At 38.1% G+C, this 19,179-nt stretch overlaps 1 protein-coding gene across 3 annotated transcripts in view; it reads right to left on the bottom strand.

Moving 5' to 3' along the window:
- Positions 1-13,850, bottom strand: part of LOC121374452 (multiple epidermal growth factor-like domains protein 10) — a 28,286-nt gene extending 14,436 nt beyond the window's left edge. Inside the window, exons 1-6 of one of the 3 annotated variants that reach the window (XM_041501555.1) lie at positions 13,805-13,850; positions 9,141-9,269; positions 8,734-9,038; positions 6,057-6,222; positions 3,998-4,147; positions 1,944-2,108 (exon numbers count right to left, since the gene is read on the bottom strand). In XM_041501555.1, the coding sequence (XP_041357489.1) occupies positions 1,944-2,108; positions 3,998-4,147; positions 6,057-6,135 (394 nt within the window). In that variant the 5' untranslated portion in view covers positions 6,136-6,222; positions 8,734-9,038; positions 9,141-9,269; positions 13,805-13,850. The remainder of the gene's footprint in view (positions 1-1,943; positions 2,109-3,997; positions 4,148-6,056; positions 6,223-8,733; positions 9,039-9,140; positions 9,270-13,804) is intronic. The other 2 variants (XM_041501554.1, XM_041501557.1) reach the window with 2 other exon arrangements.
- Positions 13,851-19,179: the final 5,329 nt, after the last annotated feature.

Here is a 19,179-nt window from a genome sequence, read left to right as displayed (position 1 = left end):
TAAAATAAGTTTTGTTTTAAGTTTGCCTCTGACCATGAAAACTTGTTTTAACAAAGATTATTATGCATACCTACCTACCTTATTTTTTTAGCACGTTAGCGGAAAGAAAGCATTTATTTTAGCTCATGTTGAGCTATTGTGATCAGTCAATGTCCGTCGTCCGTCGTCGTGCGCCGTTGTCTGTACGTTGTCGTCAACAATTGCTTCAAACGATATCTCCTCCTAAACTGCTGGGCCAATTTTGATAAATCTTTACAGGAAATACATACCATTACGTCGATACGCATGGTTTATTTCAGTTCGGGTCGAATGTAAAAAACAATTGATCACATGACTTTTGGCCTCTGTCATTTGCATACAAAATAAAATATTTTCTGACAAGTGGGCAGTCATGCAATGTGTCGTCTACAATTCCGTACTCCCTTTTCCCCCTTATTCAAGCCACTTTTATTCATTGGACCACTAGTCTACCAGTGGTATTTATTATCATGTCCACCTTCGAAGAAGCGGGGGGTATGTCGCATCGGTAGACAAGATGGTTTCCAATCAATAACTTGAGAACGGTTGGGCCTAGGATTTTCAAACTTGACTTGAGAGTTGGCAATGACCAATAGATGACCCCTGTAAATTCTGATGTCGTTATGTCAAAGGTCAAGGTATCAGTGACCTTGAGAAGTTAAGCGCTTTCTGATCAATCACTTGCATGTAAGAACGGTTGGATCAAGAGTCTTCATTTACTCTTTATGCGATATGAACATGTCTTTTCGCCGCATACAGCTATATCTTGGTGCGTGCTATATGCATACGCATAACGCCTTCGGTAGTGTTATTTTCAGTGGACAGTTTTGAACACAATTAGATCACATGGATCACTAAAATGTGTGGTGTATTGCCGTGAAACAACAAAGCCAATATACTGTTCTTTCCAACAGGTATGTTAGGCCGAGTACTCTATCGTTCGAGAGCTAGACGGATATGTATACAATTATAACCGTCTCTCAATAAGGCATTACTCTATAGCGAAACTACGGGATGGCTGGCTACCACACGATAGACATTTTTTTCATTTCAAGTTATTTTCGTGCTTTTAACCAATTAAGGTTCAAGCACGCTGTCCAGAGCTTAACCACGACACCACCAAGGCCGGTTCTGTAGACAAAGATTCCCGCTCTAATACAACAGAAGTTCGAATTTGACGCGATATGCAATTACATTGATCATTTTCAAGTTTGCCGATAAAAAATATTGTACATAGTAACCACTAATAGGCAGACTACATGAAAGAACCCCAAAGCACCCCGTTTGAATAATGTTCAGGTTAAAGACGTAGGTGCTGACAGGTGTCTTCCTGTAGTGTGTGTATTAGTGTTGAATAAGCGAACTATTTGTTATCGGCGAACTCGAAAATTGTCAACGTAAATGTATGTCGCATCAAACGTATAATTGTCACTGTAATAAAGCGGGAATTATTGTCAGCCATTCCGTGTTTTTGTTATAACGTAACCCCTTACTGAGAGATAACTCATAACCGTGCACATGTCCATATAGCTCTAAAACGGCAGAGTACTGGGGCTACGGGTGTTTAAGAATTATTGAATATTAAACGAGCTTCCATTTCCTATGGTGTTTATGTCCAGAGACAACACATTCAGTTGTCACGAGCTCTAGCGAGTAACAATACGACTTATTTCACGAGGGACATAAACATGATATGAAATGGTAGCGATTTTAATATCCTATTTATTACCCATAATAGATCTTAATTTATATTACTCAACTCGTTTGGGTTGACGTTCCCGTAAGGTTATAGTGCCCAATCGTGTGACGTTGAAGTGTTACGTCCCGCTTGGCGTTCTTGTGGGACATATAGCTTTGATATGTACCAAGTTATTTTTAACCATATGGGTAAAAATATATTCACAATTATCAATACATGTTGATACCTTGTGCACAGTCGACTCCATCCCAACCTGCTTGACATGTCCTATAACCTCTCTCGATAGCACAGCGTCCTGATTCTATATCACAGGTTGTAGATGTAGAGACACAGTGTCGATACTTACAGTATTTATTACAGTTGGGTCCATAAACGAGATTCTCTATACAAGCTGGGTAAGAAAAAGAAATATAAAAGTTAAATGAGTCCATTTTCATCTTAGAGATGAAAGTTAAAGTTAGAGTTTGTTTTGTTTAACGACATCACTGGAGAACATCGATTAATTAATCATCGGCTATTAGATGTCAAGCATTTTGGTAATTCTGACGAAACCCGCTACATGTTTCCTAATGCAGCAAGGGATATTTTATATGCACTTTCCCACAGACAGGACAGCACATACCACGAGCGTTATCCAGTTGTGGTGTACTGGTTGGAACGATAACAAAAAATCAGCTGAATGGATCCATCGAGGTGGTTCGATCCTGCGACACAAGAACCTCAAGCGAGCACTCAACCGACTGAGATAAATCCCGCCCCTCTTAGAGATGAAACCAGCTACATTGTCACATTAGTAGCAAGGGATATTTTATATGCACCAAATTATAAACAGGATAGCACATACTACAGCCTTTGATATACCAGTCGTGGTGCACTGACTAGAACGAAAAATAGCCCAATGGTGAAATGTAATAATTAAAAAATGACCGGGGTCCTGGTTTTGTAATAATGACCAAATGTAAGACTGTGTTCCTCTATGGTTCAAGGAAGCTACACACCAAATTTATCAACAAAATATTTTAAAATGTCAATTACTGATTAATAATGCGTACACCAGAAACAAAGTTAGAATCTGAAAATGGAGTATACGTAGGTATAATTTAACATGACGTTTAAATATTAGTTTTCAAAAACTACCTTTAATGCATTATGTATACCTTGCGTACGCAGGGAATACACAAACGGCAATAATTGAACAAAGAAAACAGGCAAATGAATTCTACCAATGAGATACATGATTTACTAAACCTTATCAGTTGAGTTCACAAATGAATCTCGTGTAGGCCTACAGTTTGAATACCTATCTTCCACGCTGACTTTGGCACCAGCCACTCCTCCAACATTGACATAATGTGTATTCAAACAGTACAAAGGAATCCTTCATAAACTCACTGGGTTCTTAGTTAATCTCGATAATGAACCTCCTTTATCCTTTTACTTGCTATTGCTTCTTTTATGATACGTTCTCTGTTCACATATATCCATCCAGAACGTATTTTACAATTTTTACGTGATACTGAATTTTATTCTAAATATTAATTATATATATCTGTGATATTTGTATTTTTACACAGTCCTTTACACTGTGTTTTAATTTAACTGTTGAATTGTTATATTGATGTTGTTCATCACATTGTTTTGGTTGCATTCACCAAAGTTTGACACCCAATAGCCGATGTATTTTTCGTGCTGGGGTGTCGTTAAACATTCATTCATTCATTCATTCTGTTCACATATTGTCTTCGTATGCCAGTTGAAGGAACGTAATGTTCAAGAATGTATTGCTCATGCCCGTTATTCAAGTAGAGGTCTTCGTTATTTATAGTCATAGTTACTTCACCCGCTGCCTTTATTGATATATTGAATAAATTAGTGGTCAATCATTGAATTTGTAACACCCCCCCCCCCCCCCCCCCCTAATTTACTGCTATATCCTAAAATATCTCAATCAACCAGAATTTGTCCCATTTTTACTGCTCTTTGTCTTGTGGGTAAACCTGTATATTTAAACATGCAAAGCAATCTTTTTTTACCTACAATTTACTTTACACTGTATTTTTAATTACTTGAAGCATTTTCTCTGGTACATAATATATAGAAAGCGTCCTACCTATAAGATAGGTACCCGTAAGTGCTTCTATTTGACCTGAGCATGCGTCTGTATACATTGTTGGACAGGCCAGCGACAAGATACAAACGCAGTGGATGTTTAAGCATGATAAGTAACTGCTCAATAATGAATAAGTACAAGGATAAAAATAAGTATGTTAAAGGATGTACGTTGTTTGCAGTCGACTCCCTTCCAGCCTGGTTTACATCCCTCGGTTCCACAGTCTCCGGTCTGTGCATCACAACGAGCATACACAAAGGCGCAGTGACGAGTCCTACAGGATATGTCACAATTAGATCCATAGCGGCCAGCTGGACAATCTGCAAAAAAAGGAGCTATGAAGTAATTAATTACCTATACTAATATCTATGTTAAACCATCACTGATATAGTGTTCTATGTGATAACCGTGACTGCTTTTTGCAATATATATATATATATATTCTAAAACAAAATAATAATAATGTTAACTACATACAGTTTCATACATCATAAAATAAAACCATGTTACCTTTATTATCGTATATTTCGTTTAATAAAAAAGAAACAATAAACAATTAAAACACTCACAATCACACGCGCGCACGCACCAAAAAAGATAAACAAAACGAAGGTGAAAAATGAACCAACATCAATGTAAAAACAATTGTGTTATCACGTGACAGCATGAATGGCTTTAGCGGCATACCCGTAGTGTAGGTTTCGTATACCCTAGGCATAATCCGGAATGTTTTCAAATTCGTTTCAAATCACTGGCATGATTTTGCAAGTAAGGTTTTGATTGGTCGAACGAAAGGTCAACTGGAAATGAGCTCCAACGCGGCGCTGTTAGATCCACAAGTAATAGTAATTGACCAGTGGAGCTAATTTTGATTAGATTGATACGTACATTCATTCATACATACATACATACATACATAAATACAAAGATACCGCATGCATACACACATACATACATACATACATACATACATACATACATATATACATACATGCATCATTGAATATATGTATAAAACCCGACATACATACAATAGAGATATTCAAAATATAAAAATATATTCATACATACATGGGACAATTTTTGAGGTCAGAAAGGATTTAATTATCCCCCGCGCCAGTGCGTTAATATCTAGATGTGTAACAGTCAACCTCGACATACATACAATATATAGATATTCATACATCATGTATGTATGTATGTATGTATGTATGTATGTATGTATGTATGTATCTATCTATCTATCTATCTATCTATCTATCTATATCTATATCTATATCTATATTTATATATATATATATATATATATATATATATATATATATAGAGAGAGAGAGAGAGAGAGAGAGAGAGAGAGAGAGAGAGAGAGACACACACACACAGTCAGACCTCGTTACAACGACCATGTTCGTCCCTGGGTCACTTTGTCGTTATGTCGAAATTGCCGGTGTATCGAATTGTCATGAGTTATCTCCATTGCCAAAATAACGTAACAAAAAATACTAATTAATATTAACTGATGACTGAATAGCATTTAAATAATTAATGCATTGCAAATATTATTGAAAACAACAAATACACGTACATATATTAAATATGTTTTTAAAAAACATCATCAAATATATTAAACAAGGCGCATTCACTGTAAATCTAATCAAGACATCAACGATTGGTACCTGTTTCGTTTACAAAATATCATGAAAATAGAAGATTTTACTGTTCGAAGTTAATCCTTTAATTGGTTAACTAAAGATTTATTTGCAAAGACAATACATCTATAGATTCCGCAGACATCGGTAGTTCAGACAGCATGCGACACAGTCGGCTCACTGCCACATAAAGGATTCTTAGTGGCTGTGTGCGTACTGCCAACGTGCTACGGTATCTGTCATTACGTAATGTTGTAAAGAGGTGTTTTCAGACGTCGGATGCACGTTTGTTCCTAGTTTGCTCTGTCGGTAACGGAAGGTGTGAATTCCGGTGTAATGCACAGAATAACAATGATGTACGTTTGTTCCCGACAATTTGAGGTCGGATGGTGGAAATGTCGTAGTAACGACGGTCGTTGTAACGAGGTCTCACTGTATATATATATATATATATATATATAATATATATATATATATATATATATATATATCCTCCAATGTGTTTTTGTCTAAATTGTTCATCTGAATGTCATGAGAACACTTTATTAAATCATCAAACTTAGTTAACATAGTTACTTACTTGATTCGCCTGATGATTGTCCAGGTTGTAGAATTAAAGCATATACCAGGAAAATAAAATGCGTCGTATAACGGGTCATTTTGTGCTTTCGTTTTAATCATAACAAGCCATGAAGTGCAGTGTCTTGCTGAAAGCAGGATTCGTTGTTTTCCTTGAATATCAGCCACTGTGGTAGAAACAAAACACGGACGGAATATTCATACGATTGTTATATGCATTTGAGTATTCTGAATATAGAATGTATTTTTTTTAAATACATGGTATGTGTGGTGGTGTAACGATGTAACACCATGTATGTATGTATGTGTAATGTATGTATGTCCAACACACACACACACACACACACACACACACACACACACACTAAAAACACACCTAGTAAAATATAAACCTTTACTAATCAGAAATGTTATTATTATTATTTTTATTGTTTTTAAATTATATATCAGCCGCGATATGTACTGGATGTAACATGCCTTGTAATGGTAAAGAGCGGCATACAAATTAATGTGACCTCACCAACCATATTCAAAGTAGTGACGTCACTATCCGTAACACTAACGGTGTGGTTACGAAGCCTGTCTAATATGCCGCAGATGCTTGAAATTGTTGTTTGTTGATTTATTCATTTTTCTTTTCTTTTTTTAGAAATGCAAATAAGAAATATTGTCTATGGGTGATTCCGGTTTCTCAACAGTTGCTCACTATAAGGTAAATCGTGTGGTGAAGACCTACAAAATAAGAATGTCCTAGGCAACGCGTTTGAACTAACGCTTAATAATTTGCCTATCGAAAGACCTTTGCGCGTAAAAACCACATAAAAGATTGCTAATTAAAACAAGAAGGAAGGACTCGCTGACGTGCCATATTCACGTATCCCCGTATCCACGATAATTACGAATGTTGCATCGGCGTATTCAACACCGTATCAAGAACAACACTGATTTCCAAACACGTCGTGGTAGAGCTAGAACAAGCGCCAAACATATTTCCTCAACTTTCATGAACAATGAGATGTGTAAATGTTCACAGGGATCTGCAAAGTATAATTTCCAGGAAGGAACTGTAAATATTTCACAGACATTTTGCAACAAAATTGTCTTGAGCGCAAAGTGCCTTCAAATCGACAGAACTAATGACCTTTAAAGTAATTATATTTATTACAATTATCAATCATGTTCCCACAAATGTTATTCGGGACATAATTGCTGCTAGAAAATTTAAATAAGCTTAACACTGCAAAGATAATGACCGTGTCAGACCGCATGAAATTCTACTATAATAGCTATTTGACATTTGAACACTACGAGTAAATTACTGGAACACAAAACGTCACACTATGAACACGATAACTGGTGTAAATCCAAACACCACGCTGCGGGTATCAAATTAATGGTACACATATCTAAGAAACTCTGCAGACCCCTTTCCCGAATCAAAGGAGTTGGTTGAGTATTTGTTATACTCGGTCGTGTCATGTTTAAGCCATCGTACATAAGGCTGGTAGATGCAGGGTTCGCAACCCTGTACCCGCGCCCACCCAGGGAGAGTTTTAACTGTCACTAATCACTAACAACTAACTCTCTGTTTTGGACAGACAGCCCAAATAGCTAAGGTGTCTGTGCACAGGACAACGTGTTTGAACCTCAATGGATATAAGCACCAACATAAATTGACATGAAATAAAATGGAAAGTTAAATAGCTGTTTGGCGAATTATTGCTGTGTGTGTGTGCGTGTGTGTGTGTGTGTGTGTCTGTGTGTGTGTGTGTGTGCGTGTGCGTGTTGTTATTTTTACTATAACTTGTTCATATTTGTTTTTAATGGGACACTCTTCAGATCCAATGTACATATACACAGTTTGCAATACATACTGTATTGTATTGTGTTGTAATTTGTATTGTATTGTATTGTACTTAATTGTTTTGCATTGTATTGGATTAGATTGAATGAAACGAGAAATAGCCCAATGGGTCCACCGACGACGATCGGTCCTAGACCCATCGTGCATGAGGCCCAAAGAGTATTTGCTGCTGAAATGTTGTTTCAGTGTTGAGAGAGAGAGAGAGAGAGAGAGAGAGAGAGAGAGAGAGAGAGAGAGAGAGAGAGAGAGAGAGAGAGAGAGAGAGATAGTCTATATTAATCGGTATTTGTCGAGGCAGTACTTAAGTCGCCGCCATCGGTAATATGACGTCATCACGATTAGCACAAATTAATTTGACGTCACGCATTTTAACTAAATCTTCGAAAACGTTACGCTCAGGTACAGCGGTCTTGTTGGCTTGTAAGCAAATGATCCATTCACAGCAACACATTACCTAGATACCTTGCAAATTTACCTACCATTATTAACCGGGTTAATACTCTAAAATTATCACATAGGTTTATGACATGAATATCATGGGCAAGTTATAGTGTGTGTATATATAACAGATCACCTTTTTTATTAATTAAAAATGATGATAATAATGATTATGATGATGATGATGATGATTATTATTATTATTATTATTATTGGAGGGTTTTTTATTAGACTTCTCATTTCACAAATTCCTCTCTGATTTATAATACGGTTTTATATTTGCAAAACGAACTCCGTCTGACCCATAATATTAAATACTAGTAATTGAAAAGCATCTCAAATATGCGCCTTGAGAGACGTACACAAACCAACCAACCTGGCATCGCCGGCTGCCAACAGTGCGTTCGTCTATAGTCAAAGCGTGTGTTGTATTCAGCCGCCGACACGTCGTTATTGCGGAGCAGTGTTTTCGCGCGATCAAACAATTCAAAGACAGTTACTACTCACATCCCGTATTCCCTTTGCAGTTTGTAGATGAGCGTAATCAGTTCGTCTACAATTGAATCTGGGCTATATGCAGGCCTGCTGAGGTCGTTCCTCCCAGTTGTAAGCATACCGCCAACTCGCCGGTCATATAGAAATTGTTCCTCCTGGTATTCCACTAAAAATAACTGTGTTCTGCTGCAAGGCAACATGTTTTCGCATGTAGCGTTCTATGACTCACGGTGTTTTCAAGTTTTACGAAATACGTTTAAATTAGATTTATAGACATAATATACTTACAGATTTCCAATTCCCTACAAATGGCGTCTGCAAAGCTTGGACGTGCGGTGTGGCCTCTCTGGTTTGTCCTTCACCTCGACTAATCAGCACTACGGGGCTGTGTCGTAATGTATGAATCACTGTGGTTATCTAAACAAAATAAGACGTCATTTTTGTATTCATTTTTCCACAGACAAGACATCACATTATCACGATCCTTGGTATACAAGTCATATGGTACTGGTTTCAACGCAGACACAGATTCAATTGATACGTTGGGATGGTTCGAACCTACATCCCGTACCACAGGTAAGCGCTCTACCATCTGAGATAGTTCCGGTGCCTGTGTATGTCGTATGCAAATAACAATAATTTATAGAACTGAATGCCAACACAACCGTTTATTTTTCTTGTCTGTAGCCTCGACACGTCTAGATACACGATATCATGGAAGGAAATGTTTTATTTAACGACGCACACAACACATTTTATTCACGGTTATATGGCGTCAGACACATGGTTAAGGACCATGCGGATATAGATGAAACCCGCTGTCGCCACTTCATGGACTACTCTTTTCGATTAGCAGCAAGGGATCTTTTATATGCACAATCCCACAGACAGGATAACGCATACCACGGCCTTTGATATACCAGTCGTGGTGCACTGGCTGGAACGAGAAATAGCCCAATGGGCCCAACGACGGGGATCGATCCCAGACAGACCGCACATCAAGCGAAAGCTTTACCACTGGGCTATGTCCCGTCCCCCGATATCATGGATATAGTGGTGTGTCATAACACAGTGTTAAAGCGCTCGCCTGTTACGCGGTTAATCTGAGATCAACTGATGTCGGTGGGCCCACTGATCCACGACTGGTACATCAAAGTTCGTGGTAAGCAACCCCTGCAATTAAGGAAATGTCCACGGCAAAAAACTTGGCATTGAAAAAACACCCTGAATATAGTCCAAGGCAAAACCGTGCCGTGGATAACTAATAACTTCTCGGCAATGTCCACAGCATTGCCGATTGCCGTGGGCAATTGCAGGGCTAGGGTATGCACTATCCTGTTTCTGGGATGGTGCATATAAAACATCCTTTGATACTAATCGGAAAACAATAGCGTGTTTCCTCTCTAAGACTATATGTTAAAATGTCCAAATGTTTGACATCCAATAATTGATAATAAATACTAGTATATCAATGTGTTCTAGTGGTGTCGTTAAAAAAACTAACTTTTTTGTCATGGATATAGTTCTTAAAGTATACATGGTCGCCATGTACATAGCTAGTCAATTATGCAACACATGTACAGGCAATGTTCACTGAATCGCTTGCTATTTGTATTTCAGACTTACTTGCATCGCTTTTTTCTCGATTTCTGAATTTACTTCCCGGCCTTATACAAGACTCCCATGAGTTGCCCCCAACATCCGGGCATGCCCTTTTAAAGGCAAACCCGGAAAAACGATCACCTAATAGGTAAGTTCCAGTATGGGTTACTATTCGGAAAACTAAATCAAAATTACTCAATAGTTCCATTTCTTGTTCGAATGTGCCCGTTAAGCCCTATGACCTGACCTGACCTGCACTTTGACCAATCAGAGTAATCGGGGTCAGATTATTATTCCTCTTGGATATCTGTCTGCACGCACAAGTTTTTTTTCCACTTGTTACGCGTGTATGATGGTGTCTAATTATTTTTCGAGATTATCATTATTATGGCATACCACGTTTGAAATAAAATCCTTAAAGGAAGGATCAACTAAGGCATTTTGCCTGGTAGGCATATTCAGCTATATTTAATGTACATTATTGCTTAATATCAACAATTATAATCGTATAGTTGTAACAGAAAAATCAACCTCCACTGAGGGGATTCGAACCACAGACTCTCAGTACGAGAGTCCAGCGCTCTACCAACTGAGCTAATAGGGAAATTCCCACTAGCTACTGCCAGTAGGAGCACTTTATACCAACACTACTACATACTCCCCCCTCAAATGAAGCTACGTCCCGGAGCTGTGGGCCACGGGCAGTTGAACTGTTACGGGTCCTAACTGGGTTATAATTGTATTCTTGTATTAAGAACACGCCGGGTCCCTACGTCGGCCCCAAATGTAACAGAAAAATCAACCTCCACTGAGGGGATTCGAACCACAGACTCTCAGTACGAGAGTCCAGCGCTCTACCAACTGAGCTAATAGGGGAATTCCCACTAGCTACTGCCAGTAGGAGCACTTTATACCAACACTACTACATAGTTAATTAACAAAACGGTTGAATGTGACGGCTATTATGTATCATGTATGTTGTACCATCCCAGTGAATACGCCCTCTGGCGAACCGGTGGTTACGTACTACTAAAAGGGGTCACTTCATGCATTAGTCATAGAACTGAAAAGACAAAACATACTTGATTTTTTACGGATGCATCGCAAAGTTCTGTAATAATGTCAATCTCAGTAAACTCAATTCAATTCTGTATTAACTTCGAGCTTTACAGTTCATCAGTATACACACACAAATAAAAACAACGGCTGCATATAGTGCAGGAGATGCAAAAACAATATAACAGTACATAATATAAGCATAATATAATACACAATTATACATAATGGTTTGGTATTAAAGTAAACCAGCAATAAGTATATATTATTTTTCAATACAAAATAAACCGCCATTGTCAAAGTGTCGAAATAACTGTATTGTGTTTTGTCCATACATTAACGCACGTTCTGAAATAATAATCTGAGTGTTTTCTTAGTTAATTGGTCTTTTCTTTACGTGGCCTATACCTGTGGTTCCTCATTGAAAGTATATTGGAACGGTAACAAGTCAAGGAGTCTAGACACAAAACAAAATACGCGCCTATTTTATTAAGAGCACAGGGTATTGTGGGATAGCCGCGCGGCCACCCCTATAATGGTAATGGACAATATCAGCCGTCCTTCTTTATTACTGTAAATAATTCTAAACCAAATTTACTGAATGCGCAAACAGTGAAACACCATACCCAATAGGCCAGATATACATTTACGCTTTATCGATGATATTTGGGCTTGGATAAAGGCCTTCTCTTTGGAAATACTTGCTTTTTTTGACACCTTAAAGACACATTCCTGAGTTTGCTGCAACTTTTAAGATATTATCGACTAACAGAGACTTTTTAACGATTATAATTACATGTCAAATATATTTGTCTGCATAAAATATTAGTGGCTGTATATTAAACGTGTTTCTGATCGTTCCGATATTTCTACTAGGTTAAATTTCCAGTTTCGGCTTCTTACAAATATTAAGACGACCAGAAACACATTGAATATATAGACACTAATATTCTAAAAAAGAAAATATATTTAATATGTAAGTTTAATCGTAGAGATATTTTATTTGTCGGAAACATCTTACAATGCAGCAAACTCAGGAATGTCCCTTTAAACAAGAAACACCCACAAATAAAGTTCACTCTTCTAATGAGTAAAAACTCGGTGCCATTTCTGGGTGTTAAAGTGATATCAGCTGATTCCTTCTTTGAGACAGACCTCCACTACAAAGAAACAGTCTCTCATATATACTTAACCCCATCCAGTTGCCATCCCACGTGTTCCTCGGCCACTCCATAATTAGAATTAAGTAGAATTTTAAAAGTTTGCATACCCTTTGATAATGTGGATATCCCTACTACATACCCATAGAGACCACACCTCATCACACTCTATATAACGTCCAGTACAGGGTGACGTTTCTAACATCGCATTTTCTATAAAACATATATTCGTATTTCTTTACCACTCTACTTTTAGAATCAAGAAGCATTTTAAAAGGCTGCATGCCATTTAGTAAGATGGATATCCGTATTGCATACCCATATAGGCCACACCCCGTCACACTCTTTATAATGGACAGTTGTTTGCTGGGTAAAGTTTCTAATATCGCAATTTCTGTACAAAATACACGTATTTGTCTATTCGAATCAAGTAGCGTTTTAAAAGTCAGCATGCCCTTTGGTAAGATGGATATCCCTACTAGGCCTACATTCCCATACAGACCACACCCCCATCACACTCTATATAACGTCCTGCAGACACAGGGTGAAGTCTCTAATGTCGCAATTTATATGGATATGTGGTCGGGATACCCATCTTAATAAAGGATATACAACGTTTAAAATACTGAGTTTAAAAGTGTGGAAAATACACGTAACAATCGAAAGGTGTGCGAGTTCGGTGTTTCGAACGTCGCCATGTTTGTCTGCTGAAAGTGGCTGCTAGCTTAATTACCTGCTAGGATTTGGCTGGTCGATTGCACTCGTTCGAGTAAATACGCTGTTGTGCTTTGAGCGGAATCGCTGAAGTGTGACGATGTGTATGCATAATTCAAGCAGTCCTTGAAAGCATACGGTTTTATAGACATTTGGGCAAAAGCATATATTTTCCCCACCATGGGCATCAATCCGGCTTTAAAAGTGGGGGGCCGTGTTAGTGTGTGTGTGTGCTAAACGAAAACGTGTGTGTGTGGGGGGCATTTATATAGATTGTTCCCCGGCGTTGAAAAGTGAGGGGGACGCGTTCCCCCCTGTCCCCCACCGATCGACGCCCATGCTCCACACAGTGTGGCATAATGTGCATGGAAAGCCACCCAAGCATTTTGACGTTCTAATTATGTACAAGAAAGTGTTTACCTTAGTCGTAGCCTTTTGACAGCATACAATTATAGCAGACAATTTCTCCAGCAGCCAATTCGGGAACACTCAAACACCGGATAACACTACTGTTGCATTACACTTGCATACTAAACCATGCCACACTGATTGTTATTGGCAGTTTACTATATATGTGCCTTAAAGTAGTGGTATTGCACGCTTAATATATAATTCTTCTGAATTATGCCAGAGGAAACAAAAGAACAATAAAATTCAATAATGAAATCTCGAAGTTAACGAAAACAGTGTCATACGTAGTTAAATGTCCTCAGAATAAGTAATATTGTTTACGAATGACTAGCTATAGTGCCACACTATGCAGTCCACAATGTACTCGGTTTAGAATATTTCAAGATGAAACTAGGGCGATGCGTTAGAGATAATTATATTAGATAATGGCATTTCACATTTACTATACCACACCCTATAAAACACTCTTTGAAAGAATGTTTTAATTAAAAATAATGCTTTGAAGGTTCACGTGGGTAGGCCATCTGTCTACAGGCTGATAGGTACTGGGTTCGGATCCCAGTCGAGGCATGGGATTTTTAATCCAGATACCGACATTTAAAGAATAGACATTTATCAGAACAATTGTAATATAATTTAATAACTAAGCCAAAAACAAATGTGTCATTCTGGTTACAAGTGTAAGTAAGTAACTATTTTAACGTGTTCATATACCACAATGGTTTCGAAAACGTCCATCCCGAGTTCGATCTCTGATATGATCAGGGGCCTGATTCGGGACAGGAGGTTTTTAATTGATGGGTAATTATATTAAATAATAATAATAATGATAATAATAATAATAATAATAATAATCCAAAAGTATAATGGAGAGGAGGGGGTAATATAATTGTTAGACACACCAAAAATTAAAACTAAAAAAAAAAAAAATCTACTACTTTTTGATGGGCTGATCTAAAGAAAATAATATTTATAAACTGCATTGATAGCTGATAACCCGCTAATGTTATGCCCTAGGAGGTTGGGATAGGAAGGTTGCCCCAGACCCCACAGGAAACATTCGATTTAAAAGGTTAAGAAATTGAGAAATACCAAAGCTATTCAAAACGTGGGCCGGGGGTGGGAGGATGGAATGTCAGAACCAGCAACGTAACCTAAGGCCAAAACTGCCTACGTCCTGTGGACCCCAAAATCCTAACTTCCGACATCCCCCCACCCCTAATCGAGTCCAGCTGCTGCTCTTGGCAATAGCTTGTAGATGTAGATTAGCAATTCCAACGATGGTGTCACTTTCAGTGACACAGAAAGAATCCAACGTTGGTAAAGGTTGTGGGTTTTTTGGTGGGGTTTTTTATGGACACCACTGGAGCACATTGGTTAATTGATCATCGGCTATTGGATATCAAACATTTGGTAATTTTAATTCGTAGTCATCAGAGGAAACCCGCAAAATGTTTCCTAATGCAGCAAGGGATCTTTTATATGCACTTTCCCCACAGACAGGAAAGCACATACCACGGCCTGTGTCCAGTTGTGGTGCACTGGTTGGAACGAGAAATAAACCAATCAGCTGAATGGATCTACCGAGGTGATTCGATCCTGCAAACACAAGCACCTCAAGCGAGCACTCAACCGACTGAGCTAAATCCCGCGCCTACGTTGGTAAACTCTTATAACCCTTTGGCGTCACTCGTCAACTTCCTAAACAACTAGTAGGCTGCAAGGATTGGACTGAACTACGGTTGGACACGGTGGGGGGTGGGGGTGATGGATGCCGGGAGATAGGGCATTCTTTGGGGCTATATGCGTAGGCGGTTCGGCCTTAGGTTTTGTGTCGGGCCGACCTCCCCTCCCTCCCGACCCTCACCTGGTCACACCAATGTTTAAAATATGATTGGCAGTCCCTTTCGTCTTAACCTCCCATGGGCTTAATGACTATTGTTTAAGAATTATTATTAATTTTAGACCAGCCCATCTAAATTTGCGCCGAAATTATATTATATTAATAATCAGGCCCCTCCCCCCCCCCCCCCCCCCGAAAAAAATCCGGAAAGCATTATAGAAACTTAAAGAATTTTTTTTACTTAACTGTTTAACTTTAAGGAGTTTTAGACTATTAACTACTCAGTTGCACCCCCCCCCCCCCCCCCCCCCCCCCCCCACCCCAACAAAAAATCCTAGCTACGGCCCTGATAATTATATAGGTTAGGAATGTTGATACTTTTTTTTAAAGGGCGCAGCCAAAACGTATCAACACCAATTTTCCCCTTTTTATACTTTTGGCGTTAATATTCAAAATTTCAGAATTGACCCTATTTGTTAGGTTATCCTTGTCCCGAGTGAGGCCGGACTCGGGATAGGCGTGTTCGAAACCCTAGTGGTATATGGACACGTTAAACCAGTTACTAAGCTACGGTAAATATATAGTCGAACAGGCATGGATAGAATGTTATTATCACTGGAACGTTTTGCGTGTCCCGCACTGCCGATAGAAGAGAAACGTATCTTATTGATTCAGGTCGAAACAGAGGCGCCCGCTCAGCTTTCCTCTAAAACATAGAAGACTAAGTAAGCCATGATAAACACTGTCACTCTTTAATATATGAAACCTAATAGTAGCAAACATGGTAACTATTAACCATGCTGCTAATATAGGCACAGGCCGAACACCTGTCCTGTTAAATTAATATATGTATATATTAATACCACGGCCTGTGTATATATATACATTTTTTAAAAACAGGATAAAAAATACACAAATTGTTTTTAAAAGAGCACGCTTGTCAGACAATATTAAAAAAAAAAAATCATATGACCAAAATTAAAACAGAAATACTTATACGAAGGCAATCACCAGGAGCAGAAGGGAATTACTGCCAGGTAAGCCACCCCCACCACCCTTAGCCGAGCCGAGCCGAGCTGAGCCGAGAACTTTCACACTACATTCGTACAACAACATAAAACTAAACACACATTTAAAAATGTTCGTGTTTATATCTAGTTAAGGTTCAAGCATGCTGCCCTGGGCACACACCTCGGCTATCTGGGCTGTCTCTCCAGGACAGTGGGTTAGTTGTTAGTTGGTTAGTGGTTAATGAGAGAGAAGATGGTGTAGTGGCCTTACACCTAACCACGACGCCACCGAGGCGGGTTAAACAAACAAATTAATTAACATATTATATATACTAACTGGTACTAGTCCAGTCAGTAATTAGTCTCTATTTATAATTCAAAATATTTGTAAGAACCAATCTGATTGGATCTCTAATAAAATTTCAGGTTTTAAAACCGCCGTTATACCGTCGCAAATTTCATCACATGTATTCATACGCGCAGATTTGTTTATCAACAACAATGTCAGACGTCGGTCAAAACATCGGCCACAACTATAACCCGTTTGGCACATGCTGGGGTAGAAACTCGGGAAATCATAAAAAAAAAAGTTCGGGGCATCTCAGTGAAGCGAGTGTTAGGAGTTATAATGCAGACTCCTCAGAAAGCAAAAAAAGAAAATATTCCTCAATTATTCACGGCACTAATTGACAAAAAGTCAGCACTGATTCCACCAAACCCCGCGAAAACAAACTCACAACCTGCACAATTTGCCTCGGGGAACGAGAATGTTTTTTTTTAAATGCTTCAGATGTACAAAAAAATAAAAGTCACTTACCAAAATTAATTTGAAATCCACAATTCAACAATCTACATGTACAATTATGGCACAAATTTCCAACAGCAGTAAATCTTAATACCCTCACCGTAGTTTAAAAACCATTGCTTTGTCAATGTCAAGGTCGTTTATTATTTCAAATAATTGCTCTATTTTACTGTTGTTATTACTGGTATTTGTTAATAGTTACTCGAGAATACAATTCACTGTACACCACGTTGAGAAGAAATTTGAAATAAATTATTACAAAACGGCATACTTATTTGTTGAGCAGACGAATCATTTGTTGGTATGTAAATCGGTCTACATTCCCGAGTAACGTCACTGTAATAACACTATAGAAGTCTGTTATAGTTTATTTCAGAAAAAAAGAGAGTAATAAAACAGTTGAAATTAGAATAGGCATAACCCTACTGTTTTGCGATTTGCGGACGTATATCGGTGGTTTTACTGTCGCAAATTAACTAAATTTGCGCCATAAAACCACCGATATACGTCCGCATATCGGAAAAGACAGTAGGGTTATCCCCTAAATATTATTTATAAAACTAGGAAAACTAAAATTGTATTAAAAAGAAACACGAATACAGCAAGCGAAAGGTTCTTCGAGGCGCACGTCACACAAGAATTGAAAATTTTTAAAATAGCAAAAAAGTTAATGGAATTTAAAAATAAATAAATAAAAAGTTACAAGCCAAAAATAAAAAGAATTGACTGCTCGGCCGAATATTTACATAATTTGGAGCATTTAGGAAGGACAGTCCAAAAATAAATAAGAGATAGAAGAAAGGATCGGACTGTTTAATAATATTAAACAAAGAAAGTAATTTCGACATAACATTTTGAACGTAGGTCTAAAAGTTTAAAAGTCCGATCTATATGTCCACGTGACTGTTTGGAGTTAGAAAGAAGGACCGATCGATACGTGCACACACACACACACACACACAAAGACTAGACGGCACGCGTTTTAGCTCCGTTCAGTGTGTAAAGTGGATTAACTGATTTAAAGGAATAGTAAACTCAAACATGAACCTTATGTCTTGGAAATATGCATACCCGGACCACCAAAAAATTATGACACTTTAAGAAATGAACAAAAAACGTAATTTTTAGAGTTAATAAGAAACCGTGATTATTCCCACTAACTGAAGGCAGCCATTTTCTTTTGTTTTCGTTGCCTCCGGAATTCTAGCTTGGGGCGAAGTGACGTCAGCTCCGACCAACTCCTGTATGCATAGTGTAAACAAACGCAGTCATTTCCGACAAGGCGCTTTGCTTTCATCAACCTGACTTGTAAAACAACATAAATGACTTGATAATATAATAAACTATTCAAATAATTATAATTCAATTTGCATTAATAGAACGAAATCGGGTTATAGCAGGCCTAGCTTTTTCTCTTAGGAAAGCCAAAGAAAACATGCATATTATTAGGCCTATTGGTAGGCTACTTTAGAGCAAAAAGGACCACTCACGAAAAAATAATTTCTTTGGGCCTACGTAATTGGTCAGCTCTGTGATTTTTTATGGGAACGTCTAAGAGTTTGTTTTTTTTACAGAATAATTTACAGTAATAAAGCATGACGGCTGATAAAGTCAGTTACCATTTAGTGATGACAGGTATATCCCAATTGTCTGTGATGTTAAAAAAAACAACCCAAAACACCTGTAGGTAAGTTTGTGTTTAGACTGCGATAGTTAATGGCTTGCC

The sequence above is a fragment of the Gigantopelta aegis genome, chromosome 6 (genome assembly GCF_016097555.1).
Source record: "Gigantopelta aegis isolate Gae_Host chromosome 6, Gae_host_genome, whole genome shotgun sequence".
NCBI lineage: Eukaryota > Metazoa > Mollusca > Gastropoda > Neomphalida > Peltospiridae > Gigantopelta > Gigantopelta aegis.
This window is presented reverse-complemented; position numbering and strand designations above follow the sequence as displayed.